This window comes from Ochotona curzoniae, unplaced genomic scaffold (assembly GCF_017591425.1).
Source record: "Ochotona curzoniae isolate NIBS_2020 unplaced genomic scaffold, NIBS_Ocur_1.0 contig_1, whole genome shotgun sequence".
NCBI lineage: Eukaryota > Metazoa > Chordata > Mammalia > Lagomorpha > Ochotonidae > Ochotona > Ochotona curzoniae.
Genome location: NW_024464918.1, coordinates 37,786,933 through 37,807,900, shown reverse-complemented (window position 1 = coordinate 37,807,900; position 20,968 = coordinate 37,786,933). Strand labels below are relative to the sequence as shown.

Below are 20,968 nucleotides of genomic sequence, written 5' to 3'. Positions count from 1 at the left end.
CTTCTTCCCAAAGTTATGAACCTCTAAATATGCCTTTCAGACAAAGACAGAATCTAGATATCTAGAAGCAAGGGAACATACCTGGGGCTGCAGACATTTGTTCCCAAGGGCTTATTCCTACAACCCTCATGACACCACAGGGCAAGGGGCTCAGCACACAGTAGGTCTAAAACACACTGCAGCTCACATTCCTCCACCAAGCCCAGGGGCAGGCATAGAGCTGCGTCTCATCAGGTCCTAGTATAGGAACCAGAATGCTGTGTTCTGGTCCTACTCTGGCACTAAGAGACTATATACAGTTTCCTGACTCAACCTGTTTTCCATACTAATACAGCAGGGCTGATGGGGTCAGGAGCATCTCAAAAGCCGCCACTCTGCAAAGAACTGTGCCAGGGTCAGCTGAGGTTCTCATGATTCTGAGCCTGCACAGCTTAATGAGTGAGGAATTCTAGGGGATAAGAGTGAGGAAGTAGGGAGAAAGAGCCAAGAAGGAGAAAATGTCATACTGTAAGATTATCAAGGTTGTGGGTATATGCAATGTGGGCTTTGCCAAGGTCCCCCCAAGTCTGCAGGTGCCCCCTAGAACTACACCTTGACAGGCAGCACTGAGGCACTCATCCACTAGCCCTAATGCCTGCTGGCCACTGCCTGAGAGCTGTCTGCAGAGCACCTATTCTGCCCCCACTCAGCACTCCCACATTTTCACACTGTGACTGAGGAAGGGCAGCAGGAACCCCAACAGGCTGCAGGCAGCTCTGCAGGATAAAGCCAGAAGAGGAATGGGGCACAACAAATGGAGTAAGTCAGAACCCTCAGACACAGCAGCTGCTGAGATCAGGGCTGGGTCATGGCGGCTCCTCCAGCAGACAAGTGTGGGCCTGGCCTTGAATCCCAGGTCACGAGTTACCTGCACCCATGGAAACACCATGTCAAAATCTAAGTGACATGCTAGGGACAGATGTTTGGCCTGGTAGTTAAGACACCACTTGAGACACCCATATCTCAGATCAGAAGGCCTGTGATTGAGCCCTGGCTGTGCTCCTGATTCTACCTTTCTGCTAACACACAACCTGGACAGTAGCAGGGATGGTTCCCAGGGTGATCCAAGTGGCTGGGTCCCTGCCACCTACTTGAGAGACCTGGACTGGGTTCCCAGCTCCCAGTTCTAACTGTTGCAAACATCTGGAGACTGAATCAGCAGATGGAAACCTGTTTTCTCTATGTGTACCTTTCAAATAAGTAAATTAAAAAATGTAAAGTAAACAACATGTAGGCATGATGACAGCTATCAAACACTTAAGAACAAACTGCCCAACCCTATGATCTGGGCAAGACCCTCTCTGCTCTGGCACTCTGTTTCTTCACCCCTAAAGAGGGCTAGAGTGCCTGCCTGGCCCCAGGCTGGCTGAACCCAGCTGAGGAGCCTTGAGTGGCTTCAGAGCTCTGTACTTGCATTGTTATGGGGTGAGGGGAGACACGTCTTCCTCCAGAGAAGGGAAATCCAGGAATGCAATAACAGCCACCTGTGGCAAAGAAATCCCTGGGGACCAGGTGGCCCAGCCACTCCCCTGCCCAGAAGCTCCTAACTGAATAGGAGCATCAGGCAGTGTTGGAGGCAGGGGGAGGCTATGTCAGTGCATGTGTTCACATGCAAGTGTTCACAAATAGCTCTGGCTACTATGGAAAGGCCATTTACCCTTTCTGCCAAGGGTAGTGTGATGTGCATTCAGCTGGGATGAGAACACAAAGGTACACAGTAGGTCCATACAGGTTGCCCCACCTGAGAGCGAGGGAGTACCTGGATCCAAGGCCCTGCAGGCAGGGCTTGTCTTTCCTAGCAACCTAGGGAGGAGTCAGTCCAGGTGCCGAAAAGGGCTCCATGGCCAGGGCAGGCCTGGAATTGCTCTGATTTTACAGCCCCCACAGGCCTCTGCTCTCCACTAGCTCAGCCCTGGGCTCTCGGAGGTGCCCTGAGCATAAGGGGACCAGGTGCCTTCATTAAAAAACCAATCTACAAATAAAGGGGGGTTTTGTCAGAAAAGCATACACATTCTAAGGGTCTCCAAACAGTTTTACAGGCCCAGACACAGAGCCTAGCTACAGAGGGATTGTGGGCATGTCCCAGGTTCATATAAGCAGAAATGGACAGGGATAGAAGGGTGGAGGTGGCTGGGGGGTGTGAGTGGGGGAGGGGCTGCTCACTGCCCTTCTTGCCTTAGAGGCTTTCATTTTAAGCCAGGACCAGCCTCTCCCTGACAAGCCCTTCATGGGCAAGAAGACCCCAAAGCCAACTGTGCAAATGCTGCCAGAAATGCAGTCCCTTCCTCTACCCCTCACCAAAGCAATCTGGGAACTCAGAGCATCAAGAAAGCCGACACTTTGGACCATACTTGTGCTAAGATCTTCCCTTTGGGCAACTCACAGAACACACAAACATCACAACATGCCAGAAGCATCCATCACCGAGCACAACCAACATGGCAGCCCCAGCAAAACCCAAATGTCCATGTATATGGACATATACATGTCCCCAGCAACCAGTAGCTGCTGCAAGTCAGGCTTCCAACGGCATCCTCACTTCTGGGAAGCCCTCCAGGTGCCTCCACAGCACCTAGAGCCAGGGAACAGGCAAGTAGACAGTCACTTTTCATGCCCTTGGAAGCTTATAGTTGAGCAAAATGGGCCACAAAAGCCTCAAATCTTCCCAAACTACAGGTGCTAGAGAATATGTATGTATTTCTCTGAATCTCAGGTCAAAACCCACTAAACCAGGAACTGCTTAAGTTTCACATAATCTGTATTTCCTACATGGTCCTTTAAGCTTGCCTAGGCTCTTTAAGTAGGAATTCAATACAGGTAGGAGTGTTGATGAAACAGTGTTTGCCAAAGAGAGTCAGACATGCAAGACCTCACTGTCTGAGAGCATGACCTGCAACCTCCTGAGCACAGGCCCAGTCACAGCTGCTTCTTGGAACCACAGAAGTCTCCACAGAGGCCGTTCTCCTCGGTGTTGTGAATCCGGTGTCAGAACCATGTGGCTTGTTCAGACTCATGCTTGTCTGCTTTTAGAAAACGTGAGTTAAAATGGACTCGCCAGAACTAAGTATCACCAGCATCAATCCACCAGCATTCAAGGCACTCCTTGTGGTCCACTATGGCCTGTGCACGCCCAACCTTCCCATCTCACCAGTTGCTGCCAATCCATCACACACAGCTGACCTTCAGGCTCTGACCAGGAATGGCCCTCACCCAGCCCTTATATACCTGCCTAAATCCTCTCATTTGTCCAAGGTATGTTCCAACTACCTATTCCATGTAAGCCCTATCTGAATGGCAGTGTCCCATAGCCACCCTCTGAAACTCCAGAACTTATGCTGGTGCCTCCTTTAAAGTAGTCTGTGGAGCCAGTAGGGTGGCATAGTAAGTTAAGCTACCACCACCAATGCTGACATCCCATATGGATGACATCCTAGTTTGAGTCCCAGCTGCTCCACTTCCAATCCAAGTCCCTGCTAATGCATTTAGAAACGCAATGGAAGATTGGTCCAAGTGCTTTGATCCCTGCTACCCACATGGGAGACTCTGATGAAGCTACTGGCTTCTGGCTTCTACCCGATCCAGCTCTGAATCTTGTGGCCATCTGGGGAGTGAGCCAGTGAATGGAAACTCACTCTCTCCTTGTCTTTGTCTCTCCCTCTCTTTCTGTAACTCTTCCTTTCAAGCAAGTAAATAAGTCTCTTTAAAACATATATATATATGTTTGAAACATATATATATAATGTTTGGGCCAGCATTGTGATCTAGTGGGTAATGCTCCACTGAGATGCCAACATTCTATATAGGTACCAGTTTGAGTCTGAGCTGCTGCACTTCAGAATCAGTTCCCTGCTGATGCACCTGGGAAAGCACTAGAAGATGGCCAGAGTACTTAGGACCCTGTATGCACACAGGAGATCCAGAAGAGACTCCTGGTTCCTGGCATTAGCTTGGACCAATCCTGGCCATTGTAGCCATTTGGGGAGTGAATTATCAATGAAAATCTTTGTTTCTTTGTATCTCTGTTTCAAATAAATAAAGTAAATTTTTAATGTATATAATTACATACATAGATATATTTCTACAGTATTCTTTCCAGCATGGGGTCATACATAGGTTTGTAACACTGAAGCATCATGATGAGCTACTGGCTCATAGCCACTGCTGCCCTGGGCAGGTGCCCAACCAATGCTCAACTTGCTGTTTTCACAGGACGTTGTTCATGTGAATAAAACACACCTGCATCTCGGGTCCCAGACAGCGAGGTGGACCAATGTACTTTGTAGCCCATTCCAAAGGGATTTCCACATATGCTAGTTACGTTTTCCCACTATAGAACAAACACATGTGTTCTCTTTCTCAAATACCTTTTTAAAGAACTGCTCCAAACATTCTGTCTTCAAAGGCAAAAATTCAGGAGAAACTCCAAAACACTTCTGTGAGTGCAGAAGCAGCAGCAACAGCAACTGCACATCCCTTCAGCCTCTGCCTTTCTCCTCTAACACTGGACCTTCCAGGCACAGCCAAGGGGAACAGACCTGCCCCAGAGCCTGAGTCCCCAGAGCTTGGGTCCCCACCAATACACAGCAGGTGGCATCAGCTTCTGTAGAGGGCCCTTCCTCTACACCCCCACTCCTGAGCCCGCTCCCTCTTCAGCTTCCACATCTGGTTTCCCTTCAGTGCAAGTTTCACAATGGACAGATTTTGCACTTGGTGGATTTATGGTTCCTGCTGCCCCTCCTTGCTTTTGATATGATTCCATTATGTGCTTAAAATCTGGGCTGTGCTTTTGGCTCCAGGGAGCTGTTTATGACAATTCTTTTATGGCCTTAAATCGCTCACCGTTAAGAACCTGGTCTTGTTCAGAAGCTAAGCCTAGTTGCTAAGACGGAAGACTGCAACATAACTCAGATGGTTCCTTGAAAAGTTTTCCTCATACAAGATTAATTAAGGGTAGTGTTCAACTGGCAAGCAAATCCTTTGAGCAGTACCCTTGACCCTGACTTCCTACAGGGGCTACCTGAGACACTGATATAAACACAAAGGAACTACTGCAACCCCTTACTCCAAGCCTAGCACTTGCTCCCTTCTGCTGTGCTGCTTTTTCAGTCAGCAGGAGATCCCACTAACAGAAACTGGCAAACATAAAAATGCCAGCATCACCAACACTACCCACTAGATACCAAAGAGAACCAAGAACCAGCTCTCCTTTTCTAGCTGCCTTGTGTTTATTTGTTGTTTTGTTTTGTTTTGTTTTTTAAGGTAAAGAATTGCAGGAACGGGGAGGCAAACCACTGATCCTCTGACCTTCGGGCTAACACTGCCCTTGACTAAGGTTTCTCTCACCTTGCAACCTCCCTCTTTGCCTAGCTCCCTTCACCCAAGAATGAGGCTGAGGCCACACCCAGCCACATCACCCTCCTTCTGGGAATTCTCTAGTGAGTCCTTGAGACTCCAGATGAAGTGTCCAGGGCCCCACTCAAGTGGATGCTAAACACATTCCCTCTTCATACCTCTCCAAACCATCAGCCCTGGCCTCTACCTGCAGTGCTCTCTGGCAAATGTCCTGGAGTACCCTTGACCTTCCCCACCCATGAACCACTGTTCAGGCTGTGGCCTCCTTCTGGACATCCTCCCCATACCTGCCTGACAACATCTCCCTCCCTGTCCCCAAAAGAGCACAAATTCCCACTCTACATATGGGAGAGTGAGTGATGTACCTGGCCTTCCTCTCTCCACCTCTGGTCCATGGCAGACTCTGGGAGTTCCACATCTGTCTGTGTGTCTGAGATCACTGCAGAAAAAACTGCAAACCGACCACCCTTGGAAAAAGGGTGATCCTAAACTATCGTGTCACCCTTGAGTGCTGGCCAAGGTTACCCAGTTAAACTTGAATCTCAAATAAGCAATATTTTTAGTGTAGAATTTTTAGTGTAAAATTATATTCTGTTAAATGGGGCCACCCTACCTGGACAAGACTCCTGGGCAGTATCCAAGGAAAGAAGCTGAGGATCAGACAGCAGCAGCAGCAGCATGGTCGGAAGGGAGGCATGGTAAGAGCAGGTAGAGGTGGGGAAGGTGCCCCACTGTCGGCAGCTTACACAGCTGCTTGTTCAAGGCAGGACCTCAGGGCCACACTGCTCAGATGGGAATCCTTGTTCACTTGCCAGTGACAAGGGGCAGAGTTCTGACCCAACCTTTGCAAAATAGGGACAACCTGCTTCAGGTGCTTTTTCTTAGCATCAAATAACTGTCTTGGAGCAGCATGCAGAACAGGCTTTGCCCCAGAGTAAGTACTAGCTGAGCAGCCCACAAACGCGAAGCAAAAGAGGTGGCCAAGTACACTGCAGTAGAGGGTGAAACAAACAAACAAATTAGCTGAAACAAACAGGAGTGAACACAACTAAGCATGAGCCATGCCCACTCCACAGGGCTCCCTAGTCCTCACCCCAGTCCAGGCATTATGTATTGCTATTATTGTTATTATCATCCCACAATTCTTTTCATCTTTTTCAGGGGAAAGAGGGAGGCACAGAGTAGTAGGTTGGGATTCCAAACCAATCAATCAGATTACAGGGCTTATCACCTGTGGAAAACTGGGATGCACACTAATTCACTCATCACACATCCACAAATTCTTTGAGTATCCCCTGTGTGCCCAGCCCCATGCCCACACCAGACAGCAACTGGAATGAACACACAGAAGCCCCTGCCACTCAGAGCTCATGTGTTAATTGGAGAGATCTTGAACAATACTTTCCAAGTGTGAGAAATGGTGCCACAGAGAAAACGGCCTACAGACCACACAGGTGGCAGGGCCCCTCCCAGCCTGGGTATGTGCCAACAAGAAAGGCATCCCTCCCTGTGAATCAACACCTTTGTAGGCTAAAGGTAAACAAGCACAGCTGGCCGGGCCAAAGGGCAAGGAAGAGCCTTCCCAGCAGAACAGGCCTTGGGAAGACCTGGAGCTTTCTAGAAACTGAAGAATTTAAGGTGCGGCTAAAACTGGGTGGGGAGCAAACTGCAAGGTCACCAGCTCAGCGAGGGGCAGCACTAAAACCTGATGTGAATGCGAAGCTGGGCTGGCAGGCAAGGTGGAGGCACAGCAAGGGTAGAATAAGATGGGTAAGGCCATGAGAGTAAGCTGCTGAGCTGTGTGAAGCAAAGGAAGACAGGCCCAGGCATAGGGATCCAAGCAAGGACTCCATCTGCCCCTCGTGTGATACCAATTGCCTACCACCAGGTATGCTCAAGGCCTCCCAGAGTTGAATGCTCCCAAGCTTCTCTCTATTTTAAAAAGACTTTTAAAACAAATTTTTATCGGAAAGGTAGATCTACAGAGGGAAGGAGAAACAAAAATCTTCCGTCTGTTGGTTCACCCCATAAGTGATTGCAATAGCCAGAGCTGAGCTGATCTGAAGCCAGATCCAGGAGCCTCCTCTAAGTCTCCCATGTACATGCAGTGTCCCAAGGCTTTGAGCCATCCTCTACTGCTTTCCCAGGACATAAGCAGGGAGGGAGCTAAATGGGAAGAGAAGCAGCCTAGACAAAACCAGCGCCCATATGGGATCCTGGCACTTGAGGAGGAGGATTAGCCAATTCAGTTATTGCGCTGGACCCCCAGTCTTGTAAGAATGTTCTGATGAATTGGAAAAGGAAGAGAAAAAGATGTAAGCCATGCTCAGGGATATACCAACTCAGCAAGGATGGCACTGGTTTCCTTCCTCTCCATCCTTTATACAGGTGGGGGTACACAAGGGCTGTAATCATGAGTTTTCACACCGTCATGGCATTGATTCAGCTGTCATTGTTTCCTTATCCCCCATCACTAGACACTTGGGCTCACTCTATCTCTACCAATACATATTATTGCCTGTGGTGCTTCTCTATCATTGGCTTGTAAAAGAGATCTTCTCAAGTGGATAAGTGAAATAAAAAGATTTATTTCTAACAGTCTGGATACACTCTAAATACACCTACCCCAACTGCACGTCAATTGAGAGTCCCACCAGCAAGATTCATGGAAGGGGTCCCTCCTATTGTATTTGGATGCAACTATTAATAAACATTTCTTTAACGGGTTGGACTAAAATCAAAGTGCCACAACACTGCAGCACAGATGTGCATTTCCTCCACTGCTACCAAGAAGGCCTAGTACTTTATGAATTTCAGAAAGTTTCCTCTTGTGCTGTTCTTTGATGTTTTTTCTTGTTCACATGGAAAGCTTTCTTTGGAAATAATTTTGCTTTACAATGTAAAGATGTCATCTGCAGAGGCTGTTGTTAAATAAATAACAGAGTAAATGTAACTCCAAAAGTTAAGCTACTGCTTGCCATGCCAGCATCTCACATTAGAGTGTCAGTTCAAATCTGGATGCTCTGCTTCCAACCCAGGTTCCTGCTAATGCAACTGGAAAGGCAGTAGAAGTTGGGCAACGTGTTTGGGCCCCTTCCACCCCAGAGGGAATACCTGACTCTTGGCTTCAACCCCACCCAGAATTGACTGTTGTGATGTTTTGGGGAATAAACCTGTGGATGAGAGACATCTTTCTGTATCTCCCTCTGTTCCTTTTTCCCTCTCTCCCTCTCCCTTCTACTCACCCTTCATTACTCTACCTTTCAAATAAATCTCTGGAAAAAAAAATAAAAACATAACCACATTTTCTTTACTACATAAAAAAAGAACAAACCCAGGAATGATTCCCAAGAACCCTGGTCCTTCAGGTCTTCCCCCTGGGGACAAGGTGCTAGGCAAGTGGTCAGCATGCAGGACTCTATCTAATGGGGACCAGCAAAGGAGGCAGCTGTTGCCTGGGGTTCTGTTTATTAGAGATGACACTCAAAAGAGGCAGAGGCTGGAAAGTGAGAGTGCCCACCAGGCCTCTGCAGCCACACAGTGCAATGGAAGCAGGTATTTCAGGGGAACCCAGCATGCCACGGGTGGTGACAGGGCCAGAGGTGTGTCAGCACTCAGGACCTCACTCCAGGACACAGAAGCAGGAGTTCTGGATGATACTGAAGCCCCAGCTGTCTTGAGGTGCAATCCCACACTTAGTCTGAGCCTTGATTTATTCATATGTACATAATGAGCTGGACATGCCTCAGTTCCTATAGTTCTGGATCTCAAATTCCTGTCTCATCAGTGCAGTTTAAAGGGAGGCCCCTTCTAAGAAGAGGTGTAGAGAAAGAAGTGGGTGGGAGGTGCAGGGGAGGATAGACAGATACATTTCCAAAATACAGGCAAGGAGATAGCTTGCCTGTCAAGTCCCCCTGCTCAGCAGACTGAGGGGATGGTATCCTTCCAGACACCTAGGGGCTTCTTGGAAACCCCTGTCCTTGTGGTTACCTCCTCCTAGATACAGGGAATGAGCCCTGCTCTGAGCCAACCACCCACACAGACCCAGCTTTGAGAGAATAAGCTGAGCAGAGCCCCCCATAGTACACTCCCAAGTAAATAGGAGAACAGTGTGACACAGACAATCAAGTGAGGCATAAAGAGTAGGCACTGCATGGAGGGTATCAGGGCAAGTGGAAGTGAAGCTCCAGGAGAGACAGTTGCCGGCCTACAGTCTACAAAGGGTGAGACCAGCCTCCAGATCCTAAGAGGGAACCAGTGGGTGAATGGGAGAGGCTGGTCACAAATGGGGGTGCTTGGATTCACATGAGATCCTGTGCTAGGAAAGGACTTGGAGCAGGAACTGCTCAGGGGATCCTGGGCGAGCAACTTGTAAGATGAAGGGGCCTGAGGTGCCTCCTGCCCTCCATGGTCACTTGGCCAACTCCTCATCCATCATGCCCAATACAGTGGTATCTCCTCCATGAGGCCATCTGATGAGTCCTATGACACCAGCTTCCCTCTGTTTCTTGCCTCTATGGGACTTCCCATTAATCTCTGCAGTTGTTTGGTAATGTCTATATTCCCACTAGAGGCTGAGCCCCTTAGGGACATACTCCTGCAGAGTCTAACACAGTGGGTGTTCAATAAATGTGAATGTAAGTCAGCGATTTTCTGCTTCCTCCAAGGTTAATTTCTTGTTTCTGCCTCCTCCCAGCTCTGTATCCCACATACCTGTGTCTGCAGAAGCCAGTATGGCTGTCAATGGCTGTTGGTGCGTACACCCATATGTATGCTCTCAGGAGGTAGAGCATGTGTTTGTCTGAAGCAGTACCACAGGAGACCTCCTGGAAGCACACAGTAACGCCATGCAAGGGGCTCCTTCCCCTAGGTCTTCCTTGTTGAGGCTGCACAAATATTCAGAGATGCTGGCACAGGCTTGGCAGAGTCTGTGCCCTGCAGGATGGTCAGGGAGCCAGCCCTCTCCCTTGACCAGTTGGGCAGCCTCACTCACAGTCCTCAAGAGTCCCCATCCTCTCTTAAACCCATGGCAGCAGAACTCAGGAAGGTGCGTTAGGACCAATGACTCTTATACTCATGAACTCTAGCACTTTAAGACTTCACCTAATTACCTCATGTACTGTCGTAACAAATATGTTAGAGAACTGCTGATAACGAAAAATCAGTATTTTATACTCAATAATTAAGAATTCCTTTTCAGGATAAAACATATTCTACTTTTTGGAGGACAGTCTGTACGAAGAGCCTTAAAAGGGGCCTGTCCCATGGCCCAACAGTCCTAGTTTTGAGATCAGATTCAATTTTGTAAAGAGCTACTTCAAGATTGAGCTATAAGAACGTCTGTCACCCAGCATTTCTGCAAGAGTGTATGGTTAGAAACAATGCCAATGAGGGAGCAAGCACAACATTAATATTGGCACAGTTGGATGGAGGACACTCTGAGTCCAGAAGGATGATCACAGCAAAAGCCTGCATGTACCAAACACTTAACACTTCAAGGGACCACGCTCAAGCTAGCTCTGCACCATGCCATTTAGTTCTTCCTGTAGTCAAAGAACTTTCATTATCCCCATCTCACAGATAGGAAATTCAAGAAGTTCAGTCATCTGCCAAAAGCTCTGACTCCACTCAGGCAGTCCAACTCAGCACATGTGTCTCTCAGCTCCTGTACCACCTGGGTTCAAATGCCTGTGGCACAGATCCTGCAGATGCAGGGCTAGCCCAGGGAGCCATGGGCACAAGCAGGTTACAAGACAATATGTGCTGGCTTGCCCCATTCTGTACACACATGCAAGGCAGAGAGAGAGGGAATGGAAAGCTGTCCCTGCTTGGCATTTCCACAGAGCTCTCTCAGGGGGTGGAATTGCTTGTGCCTATTGACTTTTCTGTAACAAGCATGCTACTTCTATACAAAGAAAAATTCATCTTAAATGTTAGAAAGCTAACATGACTGCCAAAGACACTCCCAAGTACTCATCTTCCATTCTTGCTTAGTCTGGCTTCAGGATGGACACCACTGCTCCGCACAGCTCTGCTTCTCCTCAAGGCCACAACAGCAGCTCTTCTAGCAGGAGGAGTTAGACTTTTCTTCCTACCCACCTTTCCCATCACCCCTTCTGGGCTCCTGTACCCAAGCAGTGCCAGCTGACAGCACAGCCCCAGAGCTCTGGCCCAGGAGCCAAAACCATGCACTCCAAGGAGAGCCATTATACCCCTGTCTCTGGGTATCTTGAGGAAGACTGGACCAAGAAGTGAAGGCAGACACCTGAGGGCAGCACAGTAGCACAAGAGACTCCTGTCCTTGGCACCTGCCTCCTTTCTTCTGAGTCTGTCTCTGTGACTATCAAATTTTAAAATACCAGCTTGTAGGAACTGGGGTAGCATTTGATGCAGCAGTTAAACCACTACTTGGGTCTCTCATGCCCTTACCCCAATGCCTGGGTTTGCAACCCCAGCTCCGTTCCTGACTCCAGTATTCTGCTAATGTCCATTCTAGGAAGTAGCAAACTGTCCACTCAAGGTCTTGGATTCCTGCCACCTATGTATAAGGCCCATACAGAGATGTTAGCTTCCGGCTTTGGCCTGACCTGGTCCCAGCTGTTGAAGGTATTGAGGAGTGAACAAAGCAGGCAAAAGATCTCTATCTCTCTCTCTTTCTGATAAAATTCATATAGTTTCCAAAGTGTCAACCTGGAAGAATTATAAGAATGAAACAGTATACATAAAATATAGAAAGAGAGATACAATCATGATGTCATAAGTAACACAACCAGGACACTGCCCAGGACAGGCACTCTGCTAACCACCACACAAGCATGACGCTGTGTAGCTCTCACAGCCACCGGCAACAGGCATTGTGACTATCCACACTTCACAGACAAGGAAAGACGACTTGCAGTGGTGAAGCCACTTGGGCTTGAGTAGTGGGAGGGGTTTCTGCCATCATGGCTGCCCTCCAGTGTACCATGCAGGTCTGAAGTATCCAAATGCTAGTGCTGTCATGTTCCTGTGAGTCCCTGACTACCTCTGAGGAGTCCCCGCTGGTTGTCCTCACCCCTAGACACTCACACAGGCCAGAGAAGCCACAGACCCACTGTAGGGCATCTTCCTCTGGTAGTGAGTGACCAAGCCTCCCACACACAATCTTGCTGAGGCACTTCCAGCAACCAAAGGCTTGACAAACTATGAAGAGCCCTGGAGCCCTGTTCAGAGCTGGCCCTGTGCTCTGGCCAACAGAGCTGCTGGCCCAGAATGGACAGCTTACGCCCAGAGGTCAGGCTTGCTGGCACATCAGCGTCTGCCCTTAACCTCCCGGTCTTCACCAAGGATCTGGGTCCCTGGCCTGGGTCTCCCAGCGGCTCAGCACAGCAGGCTTGTCTGGCAAGAGGGGGAACTTGGCGAGTCAGTAAAGCAGCGCCCTTCACAGCGTCTGGGTCTGCAGCCTAGGTCTGGGCAGAGGCGAAGCGGCAGCACGGGAAGCGCTGGCGCTGTTGTCTGAGTGCGCGAATGCGTGGAACAGCGCGTGGGATGAGAATCTCGAGAATCGGAGGGCAGCCGATGTATGAGTGCGGGTGCGCACTGTGAGCTGCGATCCCAGCCTTTCTGGGGCGGGCGGCGGGCGGGCTTGGAAGGTCTCCTCCCCCCACCACATTGAGAAATCTCAGTGAGTCACCGAATGGTTCTGCATATTAATGAGCTCGCTCAGCTAGGGCAGCAGCATATTTAAAAGAGGCCAGGCCGGGCGGAGGGAAGCCGCGGAGAGTGCGTGGAGCCAAGCACAGAGTAGAGCGCTCCAGCCGACAATTGACTGCCCCAGCACGGCCACGAGCAGAGCAAGCCGACGGTGAGGCACACTCGTGCAACAGAGCTGAGGCGTTCGGAGTCCCCAGGTCGCCTCATCCACTGGCCGGAGCCCTCCCGACGTTCAGGCTACCGCGCCGCGTTCCTCCAACCAATATGAGGCTCCTGGCCGCTGCGCTGCTGCTGCTGCTCCTGGCGCTGTGCGCCACGCGCGTGGATGGTGAGTGCTTGAGGTCTCCCTCGCCGCTGTCCCATCCCATTCTGGGGATCCCCAGCGCCAACTGCAAGGCAGCTCAGGATCCGCCAGGATCTAGATGGGCACCCAGGGCTACCCAGGAGCAGGAGACCTCGGCGCAATTGAACAGCCGCTTGCGCACTTTCTTCCACAGGGTCCAAGTGCAAGTGCTCACGGAAGGGGCCCAAGATCCGCTACAGCGACGTGAAGAAACTGGAGATGAAGCCCAAGTACCCGCACTGCGAGGAGAAGATGGTTATGTGAGTTCCGTGCTCCTGCGGGAGCTACTGGCTTCTAACCCTGGGAAGGGGCACAGTGGGGGCTGGGTCCACTTAGCAAACAGTTTTCTCTGCCTTTGTCAAGACCTCGGGGTCCTTTGTAATTGCCCAGTGAGTTCGTAGGATGCTGGCACTACCATCTGGACAACTGTCTGGAAAGGGGGTCACTGTCCCTGCTCCAGAAACAGCGAGGTCACCCTTGCCAAGATTCCCATGGGCAGACTTGGGGTCTGCACTAGTGGTTGTCCTGACTGCTGGGGCACCCACATGGAAAGCACTCTGAGCACTGTCACACTCAAACTGGGAAGACTGTGGCCTCCCTGCCACTGGAGAGATGCCTGTCACAAACTGTCCCTCCTCAGGACTTCCCGTCCAGGGCCTTTTTGCAGTCAGGGGACTGTGTAGTGGGCTGGTCAGGGACAGGCGCCAGGAGTTTGCATTTTGAGAAGGCTCAGGCCCCTCTGTGGCACTGAGGCTCACTGCAGGTTCCAGGCAGCTCTGTACTCTTTGGGGTTAAAATACCCTGCACCCAGAGCCCTGCTTGGTGGGGATGTGGGCAACATCAAAACTGGGGCAGAGTGAGAGAACAGAGTCTCCTCATTCCTCTGCCTTCTCAATTAACCACTTTAGGCCAGTGCTGCCACTCTTGCCCCACCAATGCACTCTTGGCCAGGGAGGGAGCCCTTGGCGAAGCGCTCCCATATATATACCACAGATCATCACCGCTTGTCTCCTTTTTCCTACTCCAGAAGGAGGCACACTTTATTTTTGACCATAAAGGTACCTCCCATGGGCTGGCCCCATCTGCCCCAAAGGCCACGACACTGCAAAGCAACTAACACCATATTCTACACCTCCCAGTGCCTGAGCTGCACAGTTGGGCGAACCACCAGGCTTGAATTCACTCCACTGTCTTCCTTCACAGACACCTGTAAAGACCCTCCTTCTCCCTGTCCTGTGCCTCTTCGATCAAGTCCAGGGAAACCAACCCAAGATAACTTCTAGTGGGGGCCAAGTGTCCAGGGAGCTACAGGAAGAGCTCAGAACCCCTCATTAGTGCTGCCATGCTGGGGGACTAAAAACGACTTGGGTCATTTCACCCCCTCTGAGAACCATGAAACACCAAAGACCCAGGAAGCCCCTGAGACTGATGGGCCAGACTTGCCCTGATGTGAAGGGAGAGAACAGCCAGAATAGTGCAGGAGAGTCCCTGATGTCACAGGGACAGCTTGCAGGGACCTCAGGTGACCAGTCCAGACCCTTCACCCCTGAGCCCCAACCCAGGCTGCAGGAACTGGAAGTCCTCTCCCCTCCCAGCACCCCAAGTTGCTGGAAATCAGATGAGGGGCCCATACTCTGCCAAAGCAGGTCTTTAGCCACAACGACCAGACAAAAACAAGTTTTCCAGCTCACCTCAAGTCACCCAGAAATCTCTGTTGAGGCTGGACCAGGGAGAAGGCAGAGCAGCCTGCTCGGTAAAGGGGGATTCCTTGCACCCAGCTTGTCCACACTCTGGAAAGGATTATTTGAGATACATTTACATCCACTGAGCCCTGGCCAAAACCCTGGTGCCTGGAAAAGCCAAGGAAAGGGTTGCAGGACCCAGAATTCCTGATGGTTGTTGAAGCGATCAACTGACTTTGGTAATCCTGGTCTTACAGTGCAGCATGAAGCCTTGCAGTGGGAGGGTTCAGTCTTTCTCCTGCCAGCCCCATTCCCAGCAGCCGACACGCTGACCCAACTAAGGAAGGGGTTATCAGGCTGAGCTGCATGAACAGGGAAGGCACAGAAACACATTTGCTTCTCCCTGCCCCAGGGTGCCCAGGGAGATTGAGAGAGACTGCAGAACAAGCTAGGATCCCAGTCCTAGGCAGGAGAGATCCCTCCTGCTGGGATCTAGTCGGCTAGCACTGACCACTGACCCACGGCCTGTCCCTGACCTGAGTGCTGGCCTGGTGGGGCCCCAGGAATGCAGAGAAGGGAAGAGAACAGGCTGTCTATAAATGTCCTGTCCCTGCTGTGGTGACAAGATCCTGCTTGCTGCCCTCATCCACCGGGGCGCTGAGCTCCCGGCAGCCTGTCCCTATCCATGACCCAGCCCTGTGGCTCCGCCTGTGGTAACGTGTAGAAACAGGCTGGTCTCTCCTTCTCTGCTCACACTTTCTTCACCCCCTGCCCCTGCCCAGCAGTCACTCTAGCATCACACCTTGCCCCCCTGATTGCCCCTTAGGAAATGTCATCCACTTATCTCACCTTGTAATTTTCCATTTGCCTCTGGACCTGTCATTCCTGAACACTCCCCCACCTCACCCCTAGAAGTTGCCAGCTCTGTGGCAGCCCTGGTGAGGACAGACCCAGCGGTTCTGGACAGCAGGCTGGCCAGCTCAGACAGGAAGACTCTTCCTCCTCAGCAGTCCCATCCTCCCTAATTACCAACAAGAGCAACTGTTCATTGAGTTTAACCCATGATAGGCATTTATACAGATTCTATCCCTTTATTTGAAGAGCTACAGAGAGAGAGAGAGAGAGAGAGAAGAGAAACAGAGATTTCATCTCCTATCCATTGGTTCATTATTCTCCAAATGGCTGCAATGGCTGGGGCTGGGTCAAGCCAAAGCCAGGAGTTCTTTCAGCGCTCCTATATGGGTGCAGGGGCCCTAGCACTTGGGTAATTACTCCACTGCTTTCCCAGGCACATTAGCAGGGAACTGAATCAGAAGTAGAGCAGCCAGGACTCCAAACCAACACCCATATGGAATGCCAGCATTGTAGACTGTGGCTTAACCCACTATGCCACAGTACCAGCCCCTAGATTCTATCCTTTAACCATCCCAAAATTCCCATAAGTCCTGTTACTGTACCCATTTTGCAGATGGGCAACCTAGATTGAAGAAGTTATCCAAGGTCTTACAGCCAAAGCTGAGATTCAAGCACAGGCCCATCTGTACACGCTGCACAGTGCTGGCTGACTTCCACCTCACAACCAGGCCTTGGAACGTCTTTAGATTGTGTCGGGGAAGTGCGGTGAAACAGGCTGTGTTGGGGTTGGGGAGGCAGGCAACAGGCTGTGTTGCTTCTTCCTGAGGGTGGGAGAACTACAACATCACACTTGAGACTCAAAGGGTTCAAGCCCAAGGCTTTGCTTTGCTTTTCTTTGCTTCAGGCTCAGTGGACACCCAGCCCACTGAGCAGTCAATGGGGCTGGGGTAAGGGGTCAGACAACGTGTAGCAGTCAGGGGCTGGGGTAAGGGGTCAGACCCAGGCCACAGCATTTGCATTAGCCTCACCAAGAGCTCCACACACCTTGCTGGCATTAGAGCTACCCCATGATCCAGACATATGAGCTGGAAGCATCTCCGGACCGTTGTTCCTGGAGAGAGGCCTGAGTCCAGGAGAGAACCTGCAGTCTGTAATTCACGTTCAACCCTCCACCCCACCCCACTCCATTTCAGTATCACCACTAAGAGTGTGTCCAGATACCGGGGGCAGGAGCACTGCCTGCACCCCAAACTGCAGAGCACCAAGCGGTTCATCAAGTGGTACAACGCCTGGAACGAGAAGCGCAGGTATGCCCCAACCCTACTCCCATCTTCTCACTGTTTCTACTGTGACTCTCGGGACGGGAAGGAACGTCCCCTCCAAGGCATTCAGCCCTGTCTAATGTGGGAAGCCTCAGCACAACAGCCACAGAAGGTGGTTCCCCCAGTACTGCTTACAGACCCCAGGGATAAGGGCTTTACCTCTTCATCAAGTAGACTCCCTCTTAGATGTGAGCATCACTGGCTTTCCTTTTATGGTCTAAAGTCTGTCTCATCCTAACATCTCCATTATACCCTTAATTCCCCCTCTTAAGTCACTAAGCTGCCCACTGTCTGGGTGACCACTGGCCACACAGGCCCTTATGATCCTTATGTGAGTGCCACAGGCGCTGAGGGCAACTCCAAGCCAACACTGGCTTCTGGGTTCTGAGATGCTTCATTGCATCTGCTGCTCACTCACCTGATACACTCCTTCCATGCAAGTGCTGAGGATCTTGGGTCTGACCCCTTAGAATCACAGCCTGCCTCTCCCCAAGGAGAGATGTTCACTGGGCTGTGATCCCTCTGGGGCCTGAGGCCTGGCCTTGGATAAAGACCACTCAGTGGCTCCCTGGTGCCACCTGAAGGTGAGCCTGTCCTGGTGCATGCTCAGTGCCTGTTTACATCTTCACCTGCATAGCACAGCCAGGGAAATGTGCCACACAGCTGGCTTTGCCAAGGGGGAAACCAAGGCTAGCAGGGAGGGGGGAGCCTTGCTGGGAGCACAGCATGGAAGGCACAGATGCAGCAGATGTCTGCCCAGCCCTTTCCATCACCTGCATCACCTGGCCCTGTATGCTCCCTCAGCTCTGCCCTGAGGCCACTCCTGCAGCTGACACACAGGCCCAGCTCCTGTACCTGAGCCTTTCCGGCTGCCCTCAAAACTGCCTTGTCTGCAGTTCCTTGAAATAGAAAGTGATGAGGGAAAGAGATTCTTTTCTGTGAATCCAGTGTGAGCAAATCCCTCTTTCTGCTCAGAGCAGGTGGTTCACGTGGCTTAGAGCAGAACCTGCCTGAGCCCCACTCTGTTCCCTTCCAGGCCCTGTGTCATCAGAAGTAGAAAGAGGCTAATGCAGAGCCAGCTCATCAAGGAGGCCAAGAGCACCTCCACCTGGCTCAGGAGGAGTGTGCACCCCTTTCCATCCTGTCCCTTCCCCCTGCCCGTGGGTACCCCTGAAGAAGAGGAGGTATCCGTGGACCCTTTTCTTCCTGTCTGATCCAGTGGGGGAAAGTGATGAGAGCCTCTCAGATACCAGGCTTTTATCATACTGGACAAAATGGGGGCAGCCATGTGCCAAGGTAGCCTAGCCACATAAGAGGATAAGCCCTTGCCCCCAACTCCTCCTTTGTGAAAATTTAGATTGCAAATGAAATCTAAGTCACCTCCCTGAGCTGGCCCTGAGTTAGTCTCACTGTATTGTGATAACATAGGGCCTAGAGGGGGACAGGGAGTAGACAGGGCAGATCCTGCCTTAGCTGCCGCCCTGAAGTCAGAATGGAGAGAAAGGGATTCTGTGCAGCCATTTCTGTGGGGGAGGGAGGGTGGAAGGAGAAGGTGGGTGGGGAACACACTGGGTCCAAGCCCACAGGGACAAGGGAGCTCCAGGCACCTTGGAGGCCAGGGCTTCCAGCTGTCACAGAAGGCAGGGGCATCAGGTGTCTGAGTTCCATGTCCTTGCTCAAAAACCAAGGAAGAGAAGAGAAGAGCAAGGAAGAGAAGTGGGCTAAGTGTGAAGTGTAATATCAGGTAGCCACAGGAGAAAGCCAAATGGAACAGAGCTGCATCTATGGGAAAGACTCAGGGGAGGGGGGACTAGAGACTGGTAACTGGGGACTGGTAATTAGTAACTGCTGGTTGGTCCAGTGAGGCTTTGTAGCACAGAGGAGGTGAGGACGAGACACAGCTGCCTCCTGCCCAGCCCCTCCCTCTCTCCAGGCTTCAGGCAGCAACCTCTACAACTGGTCTCTGTTCTAGTCATGTTTTGGGTCCTTTGGATAAAAGGGAAGGAAAACTACAAACCCAGGTCAAGGCGGGGGTTACTTGTACCCTTGCTGTTTTCTCTCAGGCCAAATCAGGTGAAGGGTGGCAGCCAGCCTAGGAGCAGCTTTCCTTGCCACCACAGGTGGGGGAGTCACTAGGCAGTTTCTGGGACCCGCACCTTAGTTTCGTCCGAGGCAGAGGGAGTTTGCACCACGGGGTTCTGAAGACCAAGTGAGATGGTGGAGGTGGAAGCTCACAAGAAGAATTAAGCCAGGAGTGCATGTGCTGCTGTCATTCCTCCCACTTGCCCCGCATCATGCATGAGCCACCCACACTCAAATGCATGTTTTTTCTTCACAGGGTCTACGAAGAATAGGGTGAAAAATCACACAGGAGAACTCCAGACTGATTGGGAGGCTTTGAGCAAAGGACTTCGCAAATTTTTGAAATCAAAATAAGCACCTTCCTTTCTCACAGGCATAAGACACAATGTACACATTGTTGCAAAGCACTTGTACCCAGGGTGAGCTTCCACGTTTTATAGCGCATACGAAAGGCTTCCAGATGTGAGATCTATCTCCCCTGCGCCCCAGATTATAGCACAAGCAAAAATGGGGGAAATCATGCCTTTCCTTTAAAAAAAAAAAAAAAACAGAACACTCTTTTGTATCTGACCATATGTCACCATGCTTTGGAGCTTTATATGCACCCAGGAGGAACAGTGGACTTGGTCGGGACATTTCTTTGCAGAGCTGCTCTTTTCCAGGCTCTGGAAGCTTCCGCTTGCAGGTCCTGGCATCTTGGCACAGCTGCTGTGGGCTCTCATGGGCTTACGGTCAAGGTCACAGCCCCTGTGTGGTTCTGCAGGGGCTACACTGGGCACACAGGAACAAATACTTCTGTAGATTTTCTTTGAGGAACTCCAACTGGTGACCAGAACATTGTGACTCCTTCTTCCCTGGTCACATTCAACTCGCTCTAGGTATCAACTCTGAGATCCTGTGAGGGCCACCAAAAGGAGGGCCACTGGGGGCTTTTCCCCAACCTGGGGGTTTGTGAGAAGGCCATGGCTTATCTGTTGAACTCTTAGAATACATTGGAAATTCCCAGCCCTTTGAGAAAATCTTATGAGAAAACTTAGACATGAACAACACGCAGCCACAAAGACATGTCCTACCGACAAGGGCCAACTTCCAGAGCATGTCTCCCCCACTGCAAGGGGACACGCAAAAGCAGTCCACGCCTCACTCCCCCATGTAAATTTGTCATGTGGAACATGCAAGCCTCTTCTGGAAACTAAGACAGCTGTGCACCCTTGACCCTGTCCACGGCCCATGAGGATGCCTTCCACTGTACCGCCGTGCTGTGTGCTGTGTCCATATCTGGCACCAGTAGTGTTGCATGCTGGCTTCCTGTGCTTTCTAAGACAAAAAAAAAAGTAATAAAATATATTTGAAATGTACCAAAATTCCAGACTTCTGACTTTCCCTATTAAAAGCTAGGAGGATTGTAAAATATTTATCACATCCTCTGAGTCAACGGGGTCAAATATGTTGAGTATAAAAAAGTGTTTCCCAGCACCTACCAGCACTACCATGACTCCAGAAGGTGTGGCGCTGTTGTTATTTCCTGAAAAATAATAGGAAGCCAGGCTTTGGGGCTAGTACTCCAAGCTGACCAAAATACACAATGGATGCATGCAGAC

The 20,968-nt window shown here is 50.7% G+C and overlaps 1 protein-coding gene across 1 annotated transcript; it reads left to right on the top strand.

Annotated features, from left to right (window-relative positions):
- The first annotated feature begins 13,326 nt into the window (after positions 1 to 13,326).
- Positions 13,327 to 20,733, top strand: CXCL14 (C-X-C motif chemokine ligand 14). The gene is made up of 4 exons (XM_040976644.1): positions 13,327 to 13,411; positions 13,581 to 13,686; positions 17,157 to 17,270; positions 19,624 to 20,733. Exons 1-4 carry the CDS (start codon positions 13,348 to 13,350, stop codon positions 19,637 to 19,639), a joined length of 300 nt encoding a protein of 99 aa, XP_040832578.1. The 5' UTR covers positions 13,327 to 13,347; the 3' UTR covers positions 19,640 to 20,733.
- Positions 20,734 to 20,968: the final 235 nt, after the last annotated feature.